Source organism: Ochotona curzoniae, unplaced genomic scaffold (genome assembly GCF_017591425.1).
Source record: "Ochotona curzoniae isolate NIBS_2020 unplaced genomic scaffold, NIBS_Ocur_1.0 scaffold_1852, whole genome shotgun sequence".
Classification (NCBI taxonomy): Eukaryota; Metazoa; Chordata; class Mammalia; order Lagomorpha; family Ochotonidae; genus Ochotona; species Ochotona curzoniae.
In genome coordinates, this window is record NW_024467087.1 from 7,552,261 (window position 1) to 7,576,929 (window position 24,669).

Here is a 24,669-nt window from a genome sequence, read left to right on the forward strand (position 1 = left end):
CTGCAGGGAGAGTACGGTCAGAAGTATCACTAAGATCTTAAACCTGTATATGAGATGCAAAAAAAAAAAAGTTATTGCAAAAATTAAAGGAAGAAAAAGGAAGAAGAGGAAGTGGGGGAAGAGGAAGCGGGGGTTGAGGGAGGGAAGAAGGGAGACAAGTATGGCTATCTTCGAATAATATCCATGAATCTTTTCTCCTTATATTAATAACAAAAAGGCCTTTAGATTGAAAACAAAATAACAAGGTGAGAAAACAAAAAAACAATACCCTAACCCCACCCTTCATAAATGACGAAGAAAAATCAAGGTGTCTGTTCACTGTAGGGCCAAAGGGAGTTTATAACAGTAACAGACCTCTTTCGGGAAATCCTTTTAAGTAAAATCTTGGAGAATTGAAAAGCGAGCATTTCCTAGCCATCGGATTCAAAGGAATAGCTCCTATAGTCATTTCCATTTCCAAATTCAGGACACATTTATTCCCCTGAGAACTTTTCAGAACAGAAATAAAACATGTTAATAATGCATTTGTGCTCAAAGGATGGGACTTGTGAGAATAAAGCTGAGATATATTCCTTCCATGTTGACTTAAAAATGAATGTAGCCAAACTTAGAGTAAGGTACTGCATTCATTCAATAGTCTCTGATGGAATATGGGAGTTGGCTTTTGCTCTTTGTCCTTTGGTATATTTTGTAAAATGAGAAGATTGGAAGAAAGGAAAGAGCACAGGCCTGAGAACCTGGAGATCTAGTCCAGGCTCAGCCAGATCATTCCAGACATGGCCTTGGAAAAGGCCATTGCTGGACCTGAGCTTATGTTTCCTTTTTTATTCAGTGAGAAAGTAAAACTAGGTGATTTCTAAGGTTCATTTGAACTCTAAAATGTTGTAATTCCATAATTTGTGGCCAAAATCTAGATGAGTAACGTTGAAAGTAGTAGAATTGGGGCCTGACGGTATGGCCTAGAGGCCTGCTTGTGGCCTGGAAGAGCAGTCAAGGACAGCCCAAAGTCTTGGGATCCTGCACCCGTGTGGGAGACCCGAAAGAGGTATTCGGCTTCAGATTGGCACAGCACCGTCCGTTGTGCTCACTTGGGGAGTGAATCATCGGATGGAAGATCTTCCTTTCTGTCTCTCCTCCTCTCTGTATGTCTGGCTTTGTAATAAAAATAAATCTTTTTTTAAAAAAAGGAGTGGAATTGTACATATCACACATAAATTCTCGAGAGCCAACAACTCTGGGATTGAGCTTGTGTTGGCAAATAGCAAACAAAGCCTACCTTCTTTGTAGATGCAAGTACATTTATTGTACAATAAGAGTTCCTTGGAGTAAAACAGTTCTTTGAATTCTAAACCTTTGCTGACCTCAACGTTTAAGAATATTTGTTAAATGATAAATGATCATTGAGTTTACCTACACACATAGTTTTACAGTATACATAATATGTTGCAATTTTCCTTACACAAATAAACATACAACTGTCCCAACAATATTCAATAGAAATAACTTTGGCTTTACTGTTATTTAAATTTTTATGAAAATATATTCAAGTGCAAAATAGATGGCTTTATTAATACCAGAAGCCTCACATTATATTTCCATTTGCATGTTGAGATTGCAAAGTTTGTAAAATTTGGAGGTAACTCTCAGCAAAAAACAAAACAAAACAAAAAACAAACAAATAAACAACCAAGTGATGTTACAAATTCAAAAAATAATCCTTAATTAGAGAATTATTTTATAAAAATACATTTTTAGAGAGTAAAGAATAATCCCTATTCCATCTTCTACAACATTGAACCTTTTTTTTCTCTTTCTCTCTTCTCTCTCTTCCGCCCCTCTCAATTTCAACAATTACAAATATTATAGAAAGCAAAAAGGAAAGAAAAATGGGAGCAAAGTCAAGGTAGAACAAAATCCTTTTACTTTAAAGGGTGTCCACCATTAACCCCTAAAGAATTCTCTACCTTGACAGATTTGTCATGCCAAGTCTTCACCCCTCCCATCTTCCTTCCCTATTATATTAACTCAGTTAATTGGCTGATTAAAGATACACCAGCATTTTTTATTAACTGGCAATTAGAGTCAGACCCTGAGGCACAGAGGATCCTTTTAAATTGGGGGTGTCACTTGAGTTACATAGATTAATAAACTTAAGTGAGTTTTGAGATCTGCTTTAATTAGTTTAGGTTTCTTGTATGACTGTATCAGTGTTGTCCATAGCTCTAATACCTTATCAGTTGCTTTCAAACCAAACTGCATTCATTCAAGAGCAGTAATCACATAAATTCCAGGCAGGAAAAATGTACACATGGGAATATCATCACAAGCCCCACAGGTGTTCCTATCTGATATAACAATCTTTAGATTTTATTCATCACACTATACTTTCTGTCTAATAGGTCCATTCCAGTAGAGAATCAAGTTCCCTGTTTTAAAGGCTCATGGGAGCCATACCCTAAACCCCTTGGCCTACTTAAGTCCTGTCACAGTCTCCCACAATAACTGCTATAGACAAGTTGCTACTTGGGAAGATCTATCACAAAAGGTGTCCAGTTATGGATAAAGCAAATGTTCCCTTGCAACTCCCAAATAGCCATATTATAGCAAGAAAATGGCATTCTTATATTAAAATTACGACTCACCAAGGTAGAACTGGGTATATCAACAACAACCAGGAGAAGCTGTTACAGAATAGGATGTATCATTCCACATGTGCTATTGGAAAGGTAGCATCCCAGAAGAATTTTCGCAGACAGTATAGAGTTACACTCAAGCACTTCAGATCAGGCTTGTCCCAAATCAAAATCTTAGCTCTACCACATATTGAAAGTGCAACATTAGGTTAGTTATTCAGCTTATGTGAGTCTTGATTTGTGTACCTTAAAATAGGGGATAATTACAGAACTCATTTTACAGACATAATCGGAGAATTATGACATAATTATGCCAAGCATGTTTCCTTCAGAAATTGCATATAGTAAATGCCCAATTAAAAAAACTACTATTGGCATGGCTGTCTTTCCAAATTCAATTTGCTGGTCAGCTGAGTAAAACAATAGGTTTAAGGACACAGTAGACAAAGTCTGAATATTTGGGAAAACATGTAAGACAGCATTCAGAGAACACACAATTTCAGCCTAGGGAAAGTTAGGATGGGTTTGAATCCAGTAAGCCAAGAGTTGGGCAACTGTAGCATTCTTGGGAACCAGGTCTGTGTCAAGTTCACAGGATCAGGAAGGACATGGTGGCTGACCAACACCTGCAGCCTGCAGATTCCCCAAAACTGCTCAACTTTTGAAGTAACTCAGTATCAGGTAACTCAGTATTCCATGGTATACATGTTAAAAGAATGGACCTTGGAGCTAGACTGCCCGAGTTTTAACATCTGCTATTACTAACTGTTTGATCTTAGACAATGTAGTTAACCTCTCTGTGACTGAATTTTCTCCTATATAAAATAAGGGACAATAATAGGTTCTAATTTATCATCCAAGGCATGAAAAATAAATGAGTAACTATTTATAAAATTTTTTGGAAGACTTCCTGGCAAAAATGAACTTTATATATAATTTTATCAAATAAATAAGTAAAACTCCTAATGCACTAGCAGCATGTACTTTGCCTGCTTGTCACTAGCATCCTGCCCTCAAAATGTCAATTGTTTAGGAGAGTTGACATTTTTTATTTTTGTTTCAGTTTTGCAAGATATCAGTGAGATGACTAGGGACTAGAAAGGTAAAATAGTTGGCAACTCAGGGATCCAAAAGTTACTATTGTATTTCCGTTTCCTGGTTTATTGGCTTAATACCCACTGACACAGGGTGAAATATGGGCATCCGTATGCTTTATTAGTTCTTTAACCTGAAAGAAAAGGGGGAAGAAACAACCCTACTACAGTACAAAATTGGCAAATCAGTGCAGTCTGTGTTTGAGCCTTAATTCTCTCAGATCAGATCTCCCTTTCACCTCAAAAGTCACTTTCTCCTTTCCCTTCCATGCTCAAATATTCAATCTCCTCCCTTTTAAAAACAATACAAACAAAAGCAGAGAAAGTGAGGATTGGCAGGTCAATCTCCAAGTTTGGTACCCATACAAGGGAAATGACTTCAATTAAATGATCAAATTCATTTTCCCTCAATCCCTTTAGAGTCGTTATCAAGTTGGATTTAGAGTTGAACAATGGACTGCTCTCAACCCAACATTTGCCTGTTTGGATTCCATGCAGACTGGCATGCCTTCAAGAGTTCAAGGCAAATGCCACTTCTCGAGTTCTGATTTGCTGTTTGCATGGGGCATTCCAATGCAAATTGAGTGTCTTGGTCATAACATTTTGGTCTTGTTCTTCTCTCAGATTTGCATCACTAATATATGCAAGTGCTGTATAGTTCAAGGGCATCTGGGGGGTAAAACTACATAGGAAATGTTGCCCTTTCACGGTTCTGTTCTCTCAATGGCAATTTAGTTACTATGGCAAGTTTCTCCAAAATAGCATTTTTACTCCAACTGCGAATCTGAAGGATTGTTAGTCATGTGAACAACACATAAATAGGATGGATCATGTGTAGAAGCAAAGAGGTAAAATTCAGAATATAAAGAGATTGTTTTACATAAGAGGAAATAGAAATCTAGGAAAAGGTCAGAAAGAGAGTGAGATAGTGGCAACACAAGGTTAAGAATTGAATTTCTTGGGTCCTAGTCCAGGATTTCTTCTCCTACATAAGCCTGTACATAAATATTAGTTGATGTGAAATTGCTTTGGCAGTAAATGTATGGCTTGAAGAGATAAACATAATGCACATCAGTACATTACTAGGACTTGGTTCTAAATTAAATACACAGTCTGTGTAAACATGTTTCTTTCTTTTCATGGGCTGAAAAAAAATGCTACATTTTCAGTTAAAACTGTTCCAGGCATTCCACTTAAAACTGTTCCAGGTGTTCCAAGGATGGGAGATAGATGTTGCTAGGAAAGGTTAATAATAGGTCGAAATGGTACTGAATCCCTATGAGAGCTAGAACTGAAACTCCTAGAAATGTTTACTCAGCACTCCACCTGTTATTATTTGATAATGCTTGATTGTATGCAATGAAGAATAAGGCCCTTTTTAGGTAACCACATTGTATTTAGAGAAATTCAATCATATAGGAGTTTAATGATATACTTCTCCTTATTTTGTTAATTATCTGTTGGTGTTGGTCAATAAAAACCATGTAAACACTATAATGTGGAAAAAAATGAATGAATAACATTTCTTGTTATAAGTCAAAATTAATGCAACTGAACTTTCATTTTTCACCTTAATGTTGCTAATATGCCCCATCTGGATGTACCAAGTGGTAATAAAATACAGAATATAAGGCTGTGACTCAGGCCAGTAAATTTTGCTATTTCAAGGGGTTGTTGTTGTTATTACTTGCCAGAAATGTATCCCAGACCTGATCCTTCCATGTCATTTTTAAAGCTGATGATTCTTCTGAATACAATTGAAAAGAGAAACTAGAAGGAGTTTTACCAAAGCAGAAAGCAGAAGTAAAAATTGTTAAGGGGAGAGAGTTTTTACTTTTGTGGTTTAGAAAATAAAATGCAATCCATCCAGTGAAAATGGTGAGTATGAAAAACTATCTTACCAGAAAAATAAAAGAAGAAAAAATTATTTGATATTCGGCACCAATTTTAGAGGTTTCAGGTTAGAACACATTTCTGGAAATACAAAATGGCCTAATACAAAGAAATGATTCTTGCCAACGTTAAGTAATTACCTGCCCTGTGGAACTATGTGTACTTTACTTCAACTCATAAATGTTCTCTTTGGTTGTTGGATTTAAGATTAATGTTTTGTAATTTAAATGATATACTCCAGGGGATTTCAGTTTTTGAACCAATGGAAAAATTATTTTGCAATATGAACAATCCCTCTCCAATTTATCTACTTGGTTTATTAAATTTCTTAAGATAGAGTTAGCCTGCTCATATCCTGGTATCTCAGTCTTTAAAATATGTTAAGCTCTATTTCAATTTTGATCCTATATGATACGTTGGGATAAACCTTTCACTAGCCAATCTGAAAAGTCTGATCTTTTAAGTTCTAATTTAGTTATCTCTTCCATGACCACATCCTGAATTCCATCATTACATTACCCCTTTTCCTTGTCCCAGTGTATATGATGTGTCTCCAGTACAACATTCATTTTAATTTCTTTTCTTTTTAAACAAATTATGTTATTAGGAAAAGGCAGAGAGACAGAGAAAGGGAACAACACAGAGTGAGACCTTCCATTCCTGATCCACTTTTCAAACGCCCACAACAGCCAGGGCAGGGCTACACCAAAGGCAGAATGGCACACTACCTACCTCTCTCATGTAGGTGACAGGAATGAGTTGTTGTCTGCTACTTTCCACAGTGTTCATCAGCAGAAAGCAGGACTTGGGAAGCAGAGTCAGGACGGCAGCCCAAGCACTCCGGTATGGAATGTGGGCGCCTCAAACGGCAGCTTAATGGCTCTGTCACTGTCTGTCCATGAAGTTAGTTTATTTTAGAGTTTATGTGTTCATATATCCATGTTTGTGTGACTACTGACACTCTCTGAAGAATACAGGATCTTTGGAAACAGGAATCATATTTTGATCATCATTATATGTCCTGCATATCATCTATCACCTTATGTAATAGTTGCCCAACAAACTATTTACTGTTAAAGGGATTGAAAACTATACACTTACTTAATGGAGACATGATATTTCCTTTCTTCTGTTCCCTAAAATACCTAGTTCAAGCAGTAAAAACTTTCCCTCCCTATTGAATCCACAGAATAGCAGTTGACCTGCATTTTTTCAAATGAAAAAATTGTAACTCAGAATAAAAAACATAATCACTGTTTTTGAAGCAATGTATGCTTGATAACTCATTGAATGTGAATTATCATGCTCCTCCATCCCAACCAGAAGTTAGGTGCATCTGGGCCAGTGCTGTCCCACATAGGCGGTACTGACTACATGTGCTTACTGAACACATGAATCATATCAGACTGGATTTAGATATACTGCAAATGAAAAACATGCAGGCCCGGTGACGTGGCCTAGCAGCTAAAATCCTCGCCTTGAACACACCAGGATCCCATATGGGTGCCAGTTCTAATCCCAATAGCTCCACTTCCCATCTAGCTCCCTGCTTGTGGCCTGGGAGAGCAGTCGAAGATGGCCCAAAGCGTTGGGACCCTGCACCCATGTGGGAGACCCGAAAGAGGTTCCTGGTTCCTGGCTTCAGATCGGCGCAGCACTGACCGTTGCACTCACTTGGGGAATGAATCATCGGACAGAAGATCTTCCTCTCTGTCTCCCCTCCTCTCTGTATATCCGACTTTGCAATAAAAATAAATAAAAAAAGAAAAACATATGCAAGATTGCTGAGACTTAGGATGAGATAAAAAGATTATTAACTATCTCATTATTCATTTATATTAAATACATGTTGAAATTCTATGTTAGTCATAGTGACTGAAAGAAAACATATTATCAAAATTAATGCACCTGTGTTTTTAAAATCTGGCTTCTAGAATATTTAAAATTGCATACATGGTTTTCATTATATTTCCATTGGACAGCACTGTTCCAAGTGATCAAAGCAGTAAAAGAATGATCTACCAAAGAGCTAAAGCTAGAATATGTCTCTCTAAAGACTCCACCCTTAAAATGACCTAAATTCAAATAAGTAACATATACAATATCCTTGCTTGAGGCCAACAAGGCCCCTAAAACAATAGATCATAGCAAAACTGCATCTTTATCTCCAAATTTTCAAGCTATATCCAAATTAGGAATATGAGTAGTTGATAAGAGCCTTCTAAACAGAGAAGAGAATTGCAAAATTTTCAAAAAGAATTATAAGTTAGTAATAAAGAGCACTCTTGAAGTTTCTGAACAATGATACCTCAATATTTACTAATTTAACTTGGGCTGACATTATGCACAACAAACCAAAAAGATAAAATAAAATCCATATGTTTTGCATAAAGTAGCACAGTTTGCCGTATTGTACATTTGTTGAATTGATTTGAATTTGGAAGGGGCTATGTGATTAACTTTGATTCTTTTTTAAACTGAAGTCAATGTAACTAGTATAAGCCCATGTACAACCCTATAACTTTTCACTGAATCAATTAACGCAAGTCATTGGGTGAATACTGTGCTTTCTTGGCCCTTTGTATTGCAGCTACAGGATTCTTGCAAGAGTTCTACCTGCTACAGAGCAAAACTAATTAAGAACTAGACCTTCATTATAACGAATGTTGTCTTACTTCCATCTCACCTAAATCAGGAAGACTCCCGAGCACAGCATCCTAACAGATTCTTGCACCATGCACACAACTATAGTAGCTAAGTGTTACTGTCCATATGTAAGGTGCAGATATCACATGAAATAGGAGCATAAAAGTAGACTAAGAAATAAATGTTATGACACATGTAAATAGCAGAAGGTTAGAATAGTGACTGCAGCTGAAGGACTATATTATCGTAAAATACAAGGGAAAATGGTGGAGCAGGGGGAAGAGACAGGAAAAAGAGGAAAGTGAGGAATTGGAGGAAGTCTTCTACCTACAAACTATATGATGGAAAGTAATAATAATAACTTAAAAAAGAAATAGGGTGCACTGATTTCTCAGCAAACGAAACATAAATACTGACAGAACAGTGCTACTAAAGCATGAAAAGCCAAAGCATCAAGATGGTTTATTTAGTTAACCCAGTGAAATATAAAAAGATAAACTTCTTAACCCAGACTTTTGGCATTGTGAAAACAGACTAAGGAGTTGATCAAACTATTTTCAACAAGCTGCATGGACACTCTGTGGCACAGACTTAGTCTGTAGACTATTGCCTTAAAAGAGGCAAAATCCAATCAGATATAGTAAAGTGGAGATGGTCACAGTGGCCCAACAACCTCTGTTAGAACTTTACCCATATTAGGACACTCTTACATAAGGTTGTTTTGAAGGAGATCCAAATCTATTTATTTTCCTAGTCTTCTTTATCACCTCCTTGTGTACGACTGAGCAGTTTTTGAGGACACAAGCCACTATTACAATGTTGTCAAGGCCCTTCTCATTTTCTAGTTCAAATCCTTGTTCATGCTGTTTGCTAAGTACTTGTTCCCTGTGACAGCTTTCAGCCAAACAGAACACAGTGAATGCTGCATTCCAAACCAACTCTGTCCTGCTGGGCTCGGAGTAAAACAAGCTCTTCAAACTCCATCATGTGAACTTTTCACAAGGAACAATCTCCCTCAGACAATTCCATTCAGAGATACTATCCGTGAAACTGGGGCTCAGAGAAGAGGTGACATCACAGGCTTCCCCCTCTGGCCAGGGTCATGACCACCTAAGTTGCATTTAAGAGGCTCCCACGTGGTTAGCACATGATTTTCTTAATGATCTAACATTTTCTCCAACTTTCCCATAAACTTCCAATTTAAGATATTCATACTTAAACACAAAATTGAGTTCTGGTGTCAAGGAAGCCTGGTATTTCAAGAAGAATGAAAAAAAAATGCAGCTGGGATTTCTATTTGGACAGGAGGGTAACTTTCAAGGCATACTCTATAATTCATGCCACATGTGGGGGCTTGGGGCAGTGTTTCAGGGGACATGGAAACAAAAAGCATTATATCCAACCAGAAACCTGAAAAAAAGCAAGCTTAAAAAAGGAAAAAAGAAAAAAGGCAAGAAAAAAATAGACAAATTTAAAGGAATCAGATTTTAGTTCTTAAATACCTTGAACCAAGATTTGGAGATGAGAGGTCTGAAAAATACAGGAGAATAAATCAACTGAGGTGGATAGCCAGCTTATCTGTTGTTAGGCTACAATAGGAGAGCAGCACAGCAGGCTGCATTCCGGGGAATCTGGAGTTGTTTTCACACCTAACGAGCAACTCCTGAAGAAAGTTTTGGGATCTTCTAAAAGACCTTTAATTTGAAGGAAACAGCTCAGGGATCCAGGATGGGTTGTATTCCAATTCTGACCAGTCAGGGGCATATGAAGTTGCCAGCCTCCCAAATCTCACTCCAATGAGTCAACAATCTCATCTTTTCGTGCAACATCCTTCTAAAACCTTACTTTTAAATGTTTAGTTGAGAATTTGAGAATGAGAGATCCCATCTACCGACTCACTTCTCAAATGGCTGCAGTGGTTCTAAATAGACCAGGCTAATATTGGGAGCCAGATACTCCCAACAGCTTGAGCCATCACCTGCTACTTCCCAGGGTCTGTCTGTGTTGATGGGAAGCTGAAGTCAGGAGCAGGAACCAAGAATCAAACCCAATTACTGTAATATGGGATGCGGGCATCTTATCCACAAAACCAAATGCTTGTTCCATCAGTTTAATATTTTTGAATCAGAAAGGTAGTCAATCAAGAAGACATTTGGCTATAATGCTGCCGTTGAGCATTGCAAAAATTTTTCTTCATTTTTTGGTCTTAGACGAAGATGTTATTGAAAGAATGAATGTAATGGCTAAAATATTTAAAAGCATTCTATCTTAGAAGGTCATTGCTACCGATGCCTACTGAATTATATCACAGATCAGAAAGCACCTTGTAGACCTTATTTTATGTAGCAACCAAAAACTCCCAGAAAAGAAACGGACTTGTTTAAGACCAATTAGTGGGAAAGTCAAAGGTTTAAAGCAACATCCCATGTGCTTTCCACTGTTGCCAAAATCTTGTCTACAGATAAGAAACAATGCTAACATCTTACTTGCTATGTATTCATATCTCATAGAAAAAAACTATTCCTTCAAAACTTAGTTTTGAGCTTTCCTTCTGCTGATACAATTTTAAGACAAAACATTTTTTCATACAAACTTAAGTATATTATGTTGAAGTTGCTTTTCCAACCTGCACATGTAACTGTGGAGATTATTTCACAGCATCATAAGGAAATGATTTGGTTGCAATGAAAATGAATAATTTATAGTCAATTGGGGGAGCAAAAGCAAACTGATAACTACAGGAATGTTCACAAAATGGGAATGTTTGGGGTTGGCACTGTGGTGCAGGTGTTTAAGCTGCTACCTGTGACATAGGAATCCCATATCAGAGTGCTAGTTTGAGTATAGGTTTCCTCACCATTGACCGAGCTTCCTGCTAAAAGGCCTGAGAATGCAGCAGAAAATGGCCCACATGCTTGGGCCCCTGCCATACACAGGAGAAACCCAGATGGAGTTCTAGGCTCCTGGCTTTGGCCTACCCCAACCTTGGCAATTTCAGCCATTTGGAGAGTGCACCAGTAGGATATTCCTCTCTCTGTCACTCTCAAATCAATAAAATAAACCTTAAAAATAGGGGGAGGGGGGAGTAGGACCTTTGTGGGGAAAGATCATTTAATTCAGACCAAAAGGGACAAAGAAAATAATAATTACAATAATAAAGCCTGTGGTATTCTTTGACTCTTCAGTAGGAGTTAGACAAGGAAAGGGAGAACATTCCAGACGAAAGGAGCTATCAGAGTCCAGACTGAAACTTCGGTAAACTTCAATTGCTTCAGTTTGGTTAGTGGCTACAGTAGTAGAATAATGGTGGCCAGGGGTGAGTTGTGCTTCTTGAATGCACAATTCCCAGTTCACCACAAATAAACACTACATAGTAAAAGGTAGGCTCGCCATATCAGAGTGGCTTCATAATACAAATTCTCCAGCTCTACCCAACCATCAACATATTAATCCAAAGGTCATACACAATATAACAATATAAGGGAGGTATAAAGACAGGAGCAACTGACTGGAACTGACCAATAAGTCACTATGGTCCTTCCTCGTAAGGTCAGCTGCTCTGTAAAATGAGTAGTTAACCCTGCCCTGGGTGATGCTCAAGGTTGCTTTGGCTGTATTTGAAAAGCAACCACCATGCAGGTATAACTAGAAGACCAAACACAGAAGTCCACGTACCTCCACAAAAGCCCAGGTTGACCCACAAACAATCCACTCTGACCCCTACTCCGTCATCATTTCATAAAAGGCAAAATGACCTAAAATATTTCCTAACTCTCAATTGCTAAGTGACTTTTTAATTTATGTTTTTATTTATTTGAGAGACAGAGACCTCACATTCGTACGTTTATTTCCCAAATGTCTGCAACAGCTAGGGTTGGACCAGACCCATACCAGAAATTCATTCTGGATCCCCCTTGTGGATGGTTTGGACTCAACTACTTGAACCATCATCTGTTTCCTCTCAGAGTACGCACTAGCAGGAGGCTGGAATTAGGAACAGATCTGGAACAGATCCAGGCACTTGTCATGGGATATAGGTGTCTTAATTGCTAGGTCAAATGTATAGCCCTCAGAGTGCAAGTAATTTTGATCAAGAACTAAATGGATAAAACATTCAGCAAGAGGTTAAGAAGCCAGAGATTTCCCTCAGGTTACCATAAAAAGTAGAAATGAGGACATTTCACTTACTAGTCTTACCAGAACTCCTAGAAAGAAAATATATGACAGATGCAAAATGATAATAAAGATAATATCTCCAAATGGGAAGATTCACTTGAGGCCTAATGAGAAAGGTTATCAAAAATTATCAGCTGGAACTTAGTCCCTTGATTCAATCACAAAACTCAGAATAAGGGTCAGACTTTACCACGCATCCCAATTCCCAAGAGTTCCTCCTGAAAGCAGATGGCCTTTGAGACATCTGCACTAAAATTCTAAGTCAGCTGGAAGGCAGTTTGCAAAGTGCCAGTTTCACAAGCTCCTCAGGGAATTCTCACAGATGATGGTTATGAGAGCAAATGCACTAGGCCAAAAGTTGAATTGAATAGTTAGAGAAGATGAGGATAAAGATACACAGGGGGCAATCTTCTAGAAACTAGGGTGTGGGCTTCAGGTGCCTTCACTGGGCAGTAGATAAACAACAACAACAAAAAAAGGGTGGATAGGGAATTAAAAAAGGGGAATAGCTATGCTTGGGTCTGGAAGGGGGCCTACTCATCCACTCATTTAGCAAGTACTTTGTACCCATACAGAACAGGCATTGTGTCAGGCACTAGAAATTGCAGAAGTAAACAAATCAAGTCTCTTGCCTTCAGATGACATGCCCTCTTACAATTCTCCTTACCCATTTGCTAAAATTGCTGTGCTTTCTCAATGAATTCTTTAGGCAGAATGCCCCCAATGATTCTACTGGAGAGCTTTCCAGCACAGAAAGAAGGAACAATTCCAAAAATTCAAAAGCATGGCTCTTTTCCCTTTCTTCAAGACAGACCTTTCAAGAGATACTGCAGCTGGAAGTGAAGGCTTTCTTACCCTACACAAAGCGCCACAGAACACACCACAGGTGCTTCCAATCTTGTATGCCTTGCAGTTTGAACAAAGGCTGCCCAGGGAAAGCTATTCCAATGTTTTCCAAGCCTTGATTAACCGAACAGCAATGTTCCCACCAAAGAGCGTCCTACAGGGATAACCTTACACTGTCCCTGCTCCAGAGTCTCACTTTGAAACAAGCAGGCATCCTGCCTCATCAATCATCTGCCAGCGCAACTGGGTGGAATCACTTCCTGCTCCAGGATAAATCTAGTACTGAGCCGGCTACCTGAGAACCTTCAGGCTCTGGCTTCTGCCTTCCTGACCCACTTGCCCGTTTCCTCCTCAGACTCTGCTGCATACGGTGACTCTGTTGCTTCCTACATGTGATTTTTCTACCCATTTTCTTTCTGGGCCCAGTTCAAATGCCACCTCCTCCTGAAGCTGTGACCCTTATGGCAAGCAGAGCAACTCCATGAATCCTGCACAGCTCTCTGGGATTTTTTCCCCCAAGTTAGGAATGTTTTTCTTGGCTACCTAATTTCTTATCTGATGTAGGACATACTCTGAGAGTAAGGGTTATTTTTATGTTTCTTTAAGTCTTTGGGACCGAGAACAATGCCTCGGTATTTCTGGAGTGCAATCCCAACTTTTTACTCTATCATAGAAGTGATTTTGTTTAATTTTAATGCATTCCTCAATTACAAATCTACACCATAGGCCATGTCAGTAACAGCAGAAACAGCTCCCTCCCCCGCCCACAGGAAAATCGAGGCAAAATTTTCTTATCTACTAATGATAATTAGTTTGGGGAAGGTTCTAAGGGAAATTGGACTTTTTAACACGCCGGCACTCTTTCCCTAATCTCACTCATCACCAATCTAGTCCACCTTCATTCAAGACCACTTTAATCTTTTGACTAAAGGACTTCCACTTCTAAATCCTTGAAGGACCTTTCCTTCCAATCCTTTCCATCCTCACCTCTTTCCCCATATTCCTTCTGGAAGGAGGTGGATCTTCTGGTACCCTGGTTACAAAGTGCAAGTCTCAGGCAATTTGCAGACTGCCGTGGGGGTCCCAGGCTCCAGAGCTGTGATTCTGAGCATGCAGGAGCGCACTGCACTTAGCATACCTGCCTTTGGTGATTTATACAAGTTGAAACTACAAAACAGTGGTTATCAGCTTAAACACAGATGTTCTATCTGGTGATGTCTAAATTGACGTATTTTACTGCTTTTTCTAAAATGTAATGGATTTAATGTTTCATTGGTTTTTATTTATAAAGATTTATTTATTTATTTGAAAGTCAGAGTTACAGAGACAGACAGATCTTCCATCTGCTGGTTCACTCCACAGAAGGCCACAATGGCCAAGGCTGGGGCAAGCCAAAGTCAGGAGCTTCATCCAGGTTTCCCATATGGGTGGCAGGGTCCCAAACACTTGAGCCATCTTCCATTGCCTTTCCCAGGCCGTCAGCAGGGAGCTGGATCAGAAGTGGAGCAGCCGGGACATGAACCAGCCCATATATGGGATGCTGGCATTGCAGGTGGCAGCTTTACCCGCTATGCAACACCAGTCCCTGCTTTTAGAGAAAGAACACTTGCTGAGTGCATTTATGTGCTCAGCATTGAGCTAGACACTTAAATATGGACTTCACCTGATCCTCACAATGACCTCAGGAAGACATAGTTCCATTTTACAGGTGAAACACTGAGGTCAGTAGACATTAAATGATTTTCCCAAAATCATGCAGTTAATTTGTGGAGCTATTATTCCACTGTTGGTCCTTTACATAGAAAGCACACACACTCTTTCAGTTCTACTATGATGTAACTTTAAACAAAACCCAGAAGACCGTTCTGAATTTGCAATCTTGCACTTTAAAACAGTATCACCAAAAAGATGTACCCTCAGAAAAAGGAATTTTTTACACTCTTAAGAAAAAGGCGCATCAGTGGGCCACCAGGGAGAGGACCTTATTTTACCTTGCTTAAAATAAAACCCAGAAGTTCATTCTACTTGATCTTCCACTTAAAAACAGTTATCACCAAGAAGATGTAAACTTGCAAAAAGGAACTTTTTACATTTCTAAGGGGAAAAAAAAGCACCACGGGGCCACCAAGGTACACAATCTTAGGCTCTCAACTGTTGCTTTTTTCCTTAAAAGTGCATGAATTATTACCTCAATACTAAATATTACCCACCCAACCATCATAATCACCAAAATCATTCACTATTTTTCAAGTTAAGCACAGCCTAGTAAACATTACGTGCACATTTTCTGAGACATCAGGTGCATGGTACATTGGAGTAGAAACAGAAAACTCCAGATTTCACAAAGATGTCAAGTTTTACATTTTTGTGCAATGCAACTGAATTGGCAAACCATTAGAACCAGCAACCAAAATGGTAAGGATAAAACTATCCAATCACCAAGTTAATACCTGCTCTGTCCTTCCCATTTAAGAATCTCAAATAAGGTCACATTTATTCACTCAACATTTATTGGGCACCAGCAACTGTGCTGGGTGCCACTGTAACTGTTAACAAGGCTGCTGCCCTGACTGGAGACTTATGCTGTAAGTGATCTTGTTAACTACTACATGACATGTGATATTCTCTGCTACAATTATATTTTTGGGAAAGTCAGAGTCATATGAGGCCTCTTCTGATATTCCTTAACAGTTTCTTTATGGCAAGCTTGATAGAAATCTTTGTTTAACTTAAGGAAGGAAGAAAGATGATCTCCAGACAAGTGAATGGCAAGTCAAGTTAGCGCTCAGGCAATGTGCTGCTCTGTAACCAGTGACCCAACAATCTGTCTAGGCCATTCGGTTGCGCTTATAGGTTGGGGAGTCTGTGATGCCATCACCGCAGCAGGCTGAGCTGCGCTTGCGGGTCCCCCCACTGTCCAGGTGTTGGGCAACTTCTTCGGGGTCAAGGCCATCCCCAAAGAAGGTATTTCTTCGGCGTCCATTGCTGGCGACAGCACTCTCCTGAGACGGGGAGCCAGGAGCGCCAGAGCGCATGCTGATGCCCGCCATGGCACCGCTGAGGCAGTGCAGCGCGATGGCCTCGTGGAAAGGCTGCAGGTCGACGTCCACAGACGAGCTGGATTCGGTGGCCGTGCCTGGCCCAGTGGCCCCGGTGGGCGGCTTCGGGGACATCCTGGGAGGGCGTGGTGGGGCTGGGCTGGGGGGTGCTTTGCCACAGAGAAAGCTAATCAGGTCTTCGCGACGAATGGTGCTTCGGCCCTTTTTCACCCACTCCAACACATCTTTGATGCGACGCTGGTAGCCAACCTGCACGCCTAGCTCGAAACTTCGCCGGTGGGCATTCCCGCTCTCTTTGTAGAGGCTGGTCACGGCCATGGCCGCATGCTGGAAAGGGTCCCACACGGAGAGTCCTCCTGGCTGTTGGCATCCAGAATCCTTGTACAGCTGGGCCACGGCAGTGGCTGAAATCTGGAAGAGATGCCACAGCTTCTGCTGCTCGCTCTTCAGCCCCGCAGCCTCGGCGGCCGCCTCCTCCTGCAGCTCGGGCAGCTCCTGCTCTTCCTGCTCGGCCAGACACTGGCGTTCCCACTTGGACAACCAGGGCTCCGCGACCCCGGCCTCGCCCTCCTTCGGCTTCTCCTCCATCCTCCTCCACCGCCTCCTTCAGGCCGCGCGCCTCCTCCACCACCTCCTCCGCCGCCGCCTACTTTTGCTCTTCCACGTCCTCCTCACCTCCTGCTCGGTTCTCCCCTGCTGCTTCCTGGGCGGCCGCCGCCTCCTCAGCGTGCGCCGGCCGGCGGGCGGGCGGGCGAGCTGGGGCGGCGCGGCCCTGAGGCCAAGTGCTCCGGCGCGAGCCGCCCGCGGCCCCGGGAGGACGCCCCGCCCCGCCCCGCCGGCCCGGCCCCCCGGCAACGCGGCGGTCACCGTCTCCGCAGCCGTAGAAATAACCCCGCAGCCGCTGGCGCCGCCGCGCTGCCCCTTCCGGCCCCGCGCTGCGCTCCTACGGCCCCCCCATGGCGCCGCGGCCTCCCCGCCGCCTTAGTCACCGCCGCCGCCGCGGCCCGGAGCCCGGCCCCAGCCCCCGCTCGCGCCGCCGCTGCCGCACTGGGAACGCGGGGGAGGGGGCGGCTGGAGCGCTGCCTCAGCGCCGCGCTTGCCTACCTCTTGGCCCCCTTTTCACACATTTTGGGGACTTGTCGGCTTCATCCAATGAGCTGATCAAATTGTACAGCCTATGTTGCCAGAGAGGATTATGGGGCAACTTCATGGTGTCGATCACATCCAGGGCACCGATCCGGGGAGGCCGGGAGGGTAGAGTCGGAAACACCGCGGCCCTCAAGAAGAGGCAGGCAGGCTGGACCCCAGCAATCCTCCATACACAGGTGCCTCAGGAAAGTGTATTCCATGGTCCGAAAAAGTATTCTGCTAAGAAAACAAATCACATGAGGGGATGCGCTCGCCCTCCCTCCCACCTGCACTACTTAGACCTCAGTTTCTCCAAGTGTCCAAGCAGGTTTCTGGACGGTTTTTTGGAAAGCCCTTCCGGTCGTGACTGAGAACGCCTCTAGCGGCCCCGCAAAGGGCTTCTTTGGGACTAACTGTATGGCCATCAAATTCTAGAAGTAACCGTCAGAGAAGATCTCAGTTCTCTTCCCGCACCACGCCCCATTCTTGCAGATTTTTATCATTAAAACTTGGGGCAGGCTGGGGTCCTGTGTGGTCTGCTCTAGGTTACTGAAAATTCCAAAACAAAAACAAAGCTCTAATATTTTAATTTAGTACCTTCTTCGGGGGTGGGGAGAGTTACCTAACTTCCAGAACTCCCCAAAATTTGGTTAGTAGAAACATCAGAATATACCAACATCAAGCTAAAACACTATGGGATGCTAACATCTTTCCTTGGGTTCAATAACTGATACCCTGAAAGATGCAGTCCTTTCTCAGTGCAGCCATCTCCAGGGCAAAGAATGTTAAAAAGAAGAAAAATTACCACTGACCAAAGAATAATATCAAAATGGTAGAAACTAACATGTAAGATGTTTTTAATTTGTAGGGGGAAAAGTTATAATTTGACGTTTTTGTTGTAGAAGATCAATCAAGCGTCCAGAAAGCCTTACAAAGATAAAAGCTGAATCTCCAAGCAAAACATGTTTAATAATTCTCAAGTAAGAAAATTGGTGCATAAAGTAAAATGATCTAATAATTAAGCTTTATCACCTTCCTTAAAAGAAACACATGTTTCCAAGTTAAATTTAAAAGAGAAGAAGAAGAGGGGATTGTGCCCTTTCTCTGCAAACTGGGCTTTTTCACGATTCATTAAACCCTTTTTCCATATGTGTAATTGGACTCTTCTCATTTACATAAGCGAAGGATGAGGCAAAAGACATAAGATCAGCCCAAAATGAGAGTTATGTTTGTCATTCTCCTGTCAAAAAGTACTGTCGAAGGAAACTCCAAGAAGACAGAGGCCCCTCTCAAGCCGCATCTCACCATTAGACCTGAAATATTCCACGGCCAAGGAATTATGGTATGCCAAAGCCATGAGGGTTGTCTGCACACGATACCACATGGCTTTTATCAAAGCCACGTGTTTTTATTTTATTTTCTCTAAGTAAAAGGCTTGAACTGACATGAGTGACAGTAGGACACCATATCCTACTTTCACCATTTTTTATTGGGTTAAAAACCAAGAAGAAAGACTGTACTGTCTTTAAAGAGCAAAGCTCTGTTTGGCCTTGAGTGATCTGGCTGGTATCCTCCATTCAGCTGGTTTCAGCACCTGATTAATTAGTTAATTAGTACTTAGAGCCGACTAGCCCCCAGTCGGCAATTTTCATGCCCTGCATGGTGAAATGTTGAATCCAGCATTGAAATTTTTGTCGCACACCCTAATTATTATCACCCTACCACTTTTAAAACCATTGCACCAAATTACTATTATAGACAGAGCCAGACAACTGTGTGGGAATATGTTCTTTCTCAGAAATAATGGTACAGTTAATCAATATTTTTCACTGTTGCCCTTAACACATTTAAATAAAACAATTAAACAGAAAAAATTCTAATGCAATTAGCCTCCAACTCCTTCCAATATAAAATGATTTTATATGAGATGTTATAAAAATCATATCAAGAACTTGAATAGTATTTTTATCATTTACAGATGGCGAACAATGTATTTACAAGATATCCTATTTGAAATTAATTTTGTTCCTATGTAAATCTGAAATATCAGGATTAAAAGGGAACAATACAAAATAGATACAAAAGAGGATAGTTTTTCCTAGCTATAAGGAAATGATGCTATCTACGTAGGGAGAGCAGCTTTTAAATAAGTTTTTTTCTTTCTAAATGATGGGTTATGAATGAGCTTTTTGTTGGGAAAAATATTTCTTGCATGCTACCCCATCATTCTGTAAATTTGATGTCATGACTAAGGTTAAACAAGAAGTAGCGGAAAGTGGTTTTAGAAAATAAATTTAGGATGTAAACCTAAGGGAGTCTAATTTTTAATATTTTTCAGTGTACCATTACCAAAAAGGGCTTGGTATGTCAACGGTAGCTACTTTACCTGGAAACAGCCCTTGTATATCAGTACAGTGAGTTGCCTGTAATTGTAAAAGCTAAATGGTACACAAAACTGGATACACAACTACACAGATCAGTAAATGGGTCGGACTGAAAGCAAAAGTAAACATCAACCTTAGGAAATGAAAGAAGTTAAAAGATAAGTGTTAAGGACCTTATTCTTTTTGGAGAATAAAACAAGATTTAGTAGCTTTCCACTTAATTTAAATGAAAAGAATCACTACCTTACATATTGCAGTGATAATGTAATGGGGAAAGAAAACAAAAAAGTCTTTGTACAAATGACACCTCCTATAGTTGTTGTGAAGAAACTTTTCCCCTTGGTATCTGCTAACAAATTCTAATTAATGCTGCACATTCCTTTACTGAAATCATTTAATGCGTAACAAGGGGGGTAAAAAGAAATGCTGAATGCTCGTGATTGCCCTGTTAGAATTATGGGAGTGAAAGCCTGGGGCCCCAAACTTACTGTCTATTAAAGCCAAGCTTTGAAAAAGAAATGCAACCTACAAAAGCTGTCAATCTCCCTTGCCCCTAAAGCCTGGGTTCACATGGATTCAAGTGACAGCCCTCCTCCCCCATGCACAATACATCAATCTGTCTCTCCCACAAGCACCCACAGCCCATTGTGCTGGCCGCAGGTGCCTATTATGGCACCCATGGCTGCCTCCCACAGCTCCGCCCCTGAGAAACAGGAACTGCAGACAATGGAGCCCTGTGGGAAGACAGAGGTGGGTGTTGGGAGGGATAACAGACAGATGGTAAAGGGGATAGGGTAGTAAGGTAGTTTCAAAACAAATGTCAAACATTCAAAATTATTGCTTTTGCATGCCCCCCCCAGAACCCTACATTTTGAATTGCCTTTGCTTCAATCACCATCTGCCATAATTATAAAAACACTTACCTGTTAGGATGAATATTTGCTCCTCTTTTTTGGGGGGAGAGCATGTAGTGGCAGAAGGAGTGCCCTTCATTACTCTACTGCTCCAATTTAGCCACGGGCTTTCTCAAGGTCACAGTAAGTGTTTCAGCTAAGCCACACCAGTATATTGTAGATGGTAAAAAAAAAAATTCTAATTTTTTACAAGTTTTGGATTTTCTTTCAAGCTGAACTCTATAAAGGGTTAAGGATTAGGAAACTAGTTACACTGAGTAATTGTAAAAATCCAAGTATTATTAGATTTCTTACAAGTCTCATATCAACTAGATGGAAAATCTTCGGTCATTTTTCTGATAAGGAGATGCAAAAAGGGAGATGAGGTAGACTTAATAATTAAAATACCAAAGATTTGTGACTCTGTTTATTTTCCTATTCTCAAATATGCCAATATCTATACAAAATTATAAAAAATTAGATACTATTCACATTGAGTTATATTATCCAAAAATGCATTCTAAATATGTCCTTTCTCTATGGTATTTTTTAATTTCTGAATTCTAAGGTAATTGAGAGGCATTAAATATAAGAACTAAAATATATGCCAAAGCCATGTATATGTAGTAGTTCAGCATGGACACCTTAATACATCACCTATTCTTGTTTTCTAGATAATTTGTCATAAGTTAAAAATGAACAATATGTCACCACTCTAGTACTACCTGTGTGAAACAAAAAGTGACCAAGAAAAACCTGGCACAACTCTAAGTCATGGTCAAGACAATTGATGACTTGTTAGAATGATGGTAACCCAGAACAATGGCAGGGACTAAAACCAGCCAGTTTTCCTGAAGCAAACAAGAGGGTCTTGGTTTGCTGTCAAAATCCATAAACTGAGCTTTAACTAGGAACTGTCAGAGATCCAAGTGAGCTCCTGGCCAAGGCGAGCTTAATTAGCAGAGCGGGTTTGGGTTTTTTAAATCACACAAGAAAAAACAACCAATAAGCCATGAAAGCACATAGCAGGCCAATGCAGCACAACATTCAGGACTCCATTATATTTGGATATGTAGTTATTTTGATATCTTATGAACAATATACATTTTTAGCTTTGTATTTGGGTCCATTACTAGAGCAAGTTTCTTTTATTTTCTCTTTTTATATCCTTCCAAAGATCTTTATATATTTGCTCCCAAATAAAAATATGAATCACTCTTTTTTATGGCATATAAAATTTTATTATCTTGTAGATCTTGGTTGATTAGTCCATATCAGAACATTAGGAGGGCACACACATTTGTTCATTTGTTCATTTATTTATTTGAAAGACAAAGTGATAGAGAAGTAGAAACAGAAAGAAATGTGAAAAGGAGTGAGGGGAGAAAAAAAGATCTTGCATTGGCTCGTTCATGCCCCAACAGGCCACAAGAGCCAGGGCTGGACCCAGCTGAAGCTGTGAGACAGGAATTCTTTCCTGCTCTTCCACACATGTGGCAGGGTCCTCATACTTGGGTTATCTTTCATGGCTTTCCCAGGCACTCTCATATGGAACTGAATAGGAAATACAGCCAATAGGATTTGAACCTGTGCTCCAATACGGGATGCCAGCATCAGAGTTGGTAGCTTAACACTCTGGGGCACAAGGGCAGTTTCCATGGTGTACTTAAATGTGAGTTTTTTGAGTCATATTTGGAGTTTGTAAAAATTAAGGCTTCAGGAGCTGTACTTTTGGGGCAGCATGTTACCTGCACTGCCTATGGCATATCTGTCATGGGTACCAGATAGAATCTCCCCTGTTCTGCTTCTGATTCAGTTCTCAGATAATATACCTGGGAAAGCAACAGCAGAGGGCCTAAATACTACAGTCCTTTCACCCACATGGGGGATCTGGATGAAGCTTCTAGCTTCTAGCTCCTGGCTTCAGCCTGACACAGCCCTGACCGTTACAGCCACTTAGAGGAGTGAATCATTGGGTGGAAAATCTGGCTGTCTCTCTTTTTCTATCCCATCTCTCTTCCTCCATTCCTCTTTATGTTGCTCTTTTGTTCAAGTAAATCTCTTCTAAAATTTAAGATCTAGTAAAAAATGGGAAATATACATTTTAATTTCTTTTTAAAACAATAATTATTTTTTATTTGAAAGGCAGAGTGATGGAGAGAGATCTTCCATTCTCTGTTTCACTCCCCAAATACCCACAACAACCAGGGCAGGACCAGGTTGAAGCATGAGGCCAATCCAAGTCCCCCACAGAGTTGTCTTCACAGGGACTTTAGCAGGAAGCAAAGAAGCCAAGACTTGATCGGGCACTCTGGTGTGGGAATGTAGACACCTAAATAGTGGCTTAACCCACTATGCCACAATGTTTTGTATTCCTGTTTCTATTAACAATTGTATTAGGCATTCCATTTCAAACACTCTGAGTAGTCAAGCTAACTTCAGTTCAATGGGAACTGAAGACAATGTGCAGGATAAAGTCACACATAACCTATAGATATGATATTAGAGATGCACATGTGGGATACATTTAAGATATTTACTAGTAGGAGATCCAGGATGCTGAACTGGGTATAGCCACACTAATTAAGGCTGGTTCTGGGATATGAAAAGAATGATAGAATGACTGTTTCCAGAAGTTCAGATGACAAATTTTTGGCAAAGAAGTGCAAGAAAGTAGTGGAAGCTCTAAGGGACAAGAAGAGCTTGCAGTCAGAGAAGTGGAGTAGTTAGCAGCTGGTGGTGAGCTGCCAGTTCATCTTCACCTTAAGTAAGAGACACCACGCTGAGGACAGGGGAACACAGCAGAACTAAAGTAAGAGGTTGGGACAGACTGTTAATGGCCAGTCACTGATGATATTATCTGCCTTAGAATCCTGTGGACCAATCTGGCTCCTGTTTGGACCCTAGTCAGAGTAAGGGAAGGGTTCTGGGGGGTTGTCACAGGAAAAACACATCTGTTCCCATCTTCACAAAAAGTGTCCAGACCAGCTTAGAGAAGCCACCATTTTAATGCGGTCCAGTCCTGACAGGAGCAACCATTGGCACGAGATAAGAAAGGCAGTGTAGCTCTGCTGGTGTGTACCTGGCACTTGGCTCTGCATGAGCAGATGCAATTATGTGGTTATGTCAAAAGGACAAATTCATGTTTCCCACTGACTTTTGTTGAGGTTTGTAGCCTGGCAGGGGGCAGTGCATACATAAGGGAGTGTGAGGCATACAATACCCCTAACCCCTAACCTTCTGCAAGCTCTGAGATGTGTGGATTAATCCAATAAGAAGTGACTATAGTAAATGTATATGCAGAAAAATCCAGGGTACCTGTTTTTTAAAAAGCAGTTGTATCTAAAGGGAGACATAAACTCCAATAAAATATCAATGGGGGACTTCAACCCTATATTTTCATCTATGGACAAATCATATTAGAAAGATAGACAACAAAGAAATCACACAGCTAATCTGTACTATGAACCTAATAATCCATAAAACATTTCCTACCACAGTTGCAGAGTACACATTGTTTTCAGCAGTTCATGGAACCTACTCTAGCATAAACCAAATCAAAGGATCTAGAGCAAGCCTTAGCAAATTAAAAAGAAATGAAATCATACCACATATCTTTTTTGACAACATGGAATGAAGCTGGAAATCAAAAAAATCCTAGAAAATATACAAATATATGGAGACTGAACAATAGTATATTGAATGAACAGTGGGTCATAGAAGAAATCAAAAGGAATATTAAAAAATATATACCTTGGAGCAAATGAAGATGCTAGCACAACATATCACAACCTATAGGAACAGCAAAATCAGTGTTAAGAGCAAAATTCATGGCAATTAGTGCCTATGTCAAGAAATCAGAAAAAGACCCAGAAAAACAACCCAGAAAAGACCCAGAAAAACAACAAACCAAATCC

The 24,669-nt window shown here is 40.5% G+C and overlaps 1 protein-coding gene across 1 annotated transcript; it reads right to left on the reverse strand.

Moving 5' to 3' along the window:
- Window positions 1-16,116: 16,116 nt before the first annotated feature.
- Window positions 16,117-16,935, reverse strand: LOC121169454 (UPF0472 protein C16orf72). Its single transcript, XM_041000051.1, has one exon. The coding sequence runs from the start codon at window positions 16,933-16,935 to the stop codon at window positions 16,117-16,119; it is 819 nt and encodes a 272-aa protein (XP_040855985.1).
- Window positions 16,936-24,669: the final 7,734 nt, after the last annotated feature.

What these genes read in the sequence shown, in the direction of transcription:
- LOC121169454 (XM_041000051.1), bottom strand. Translation starts at nt 16,935, where the DNA reads ATGGAGGAGAAGCCGAAGGAGGGCGAGGCCGGGGTCGCGGAGCCCTGG.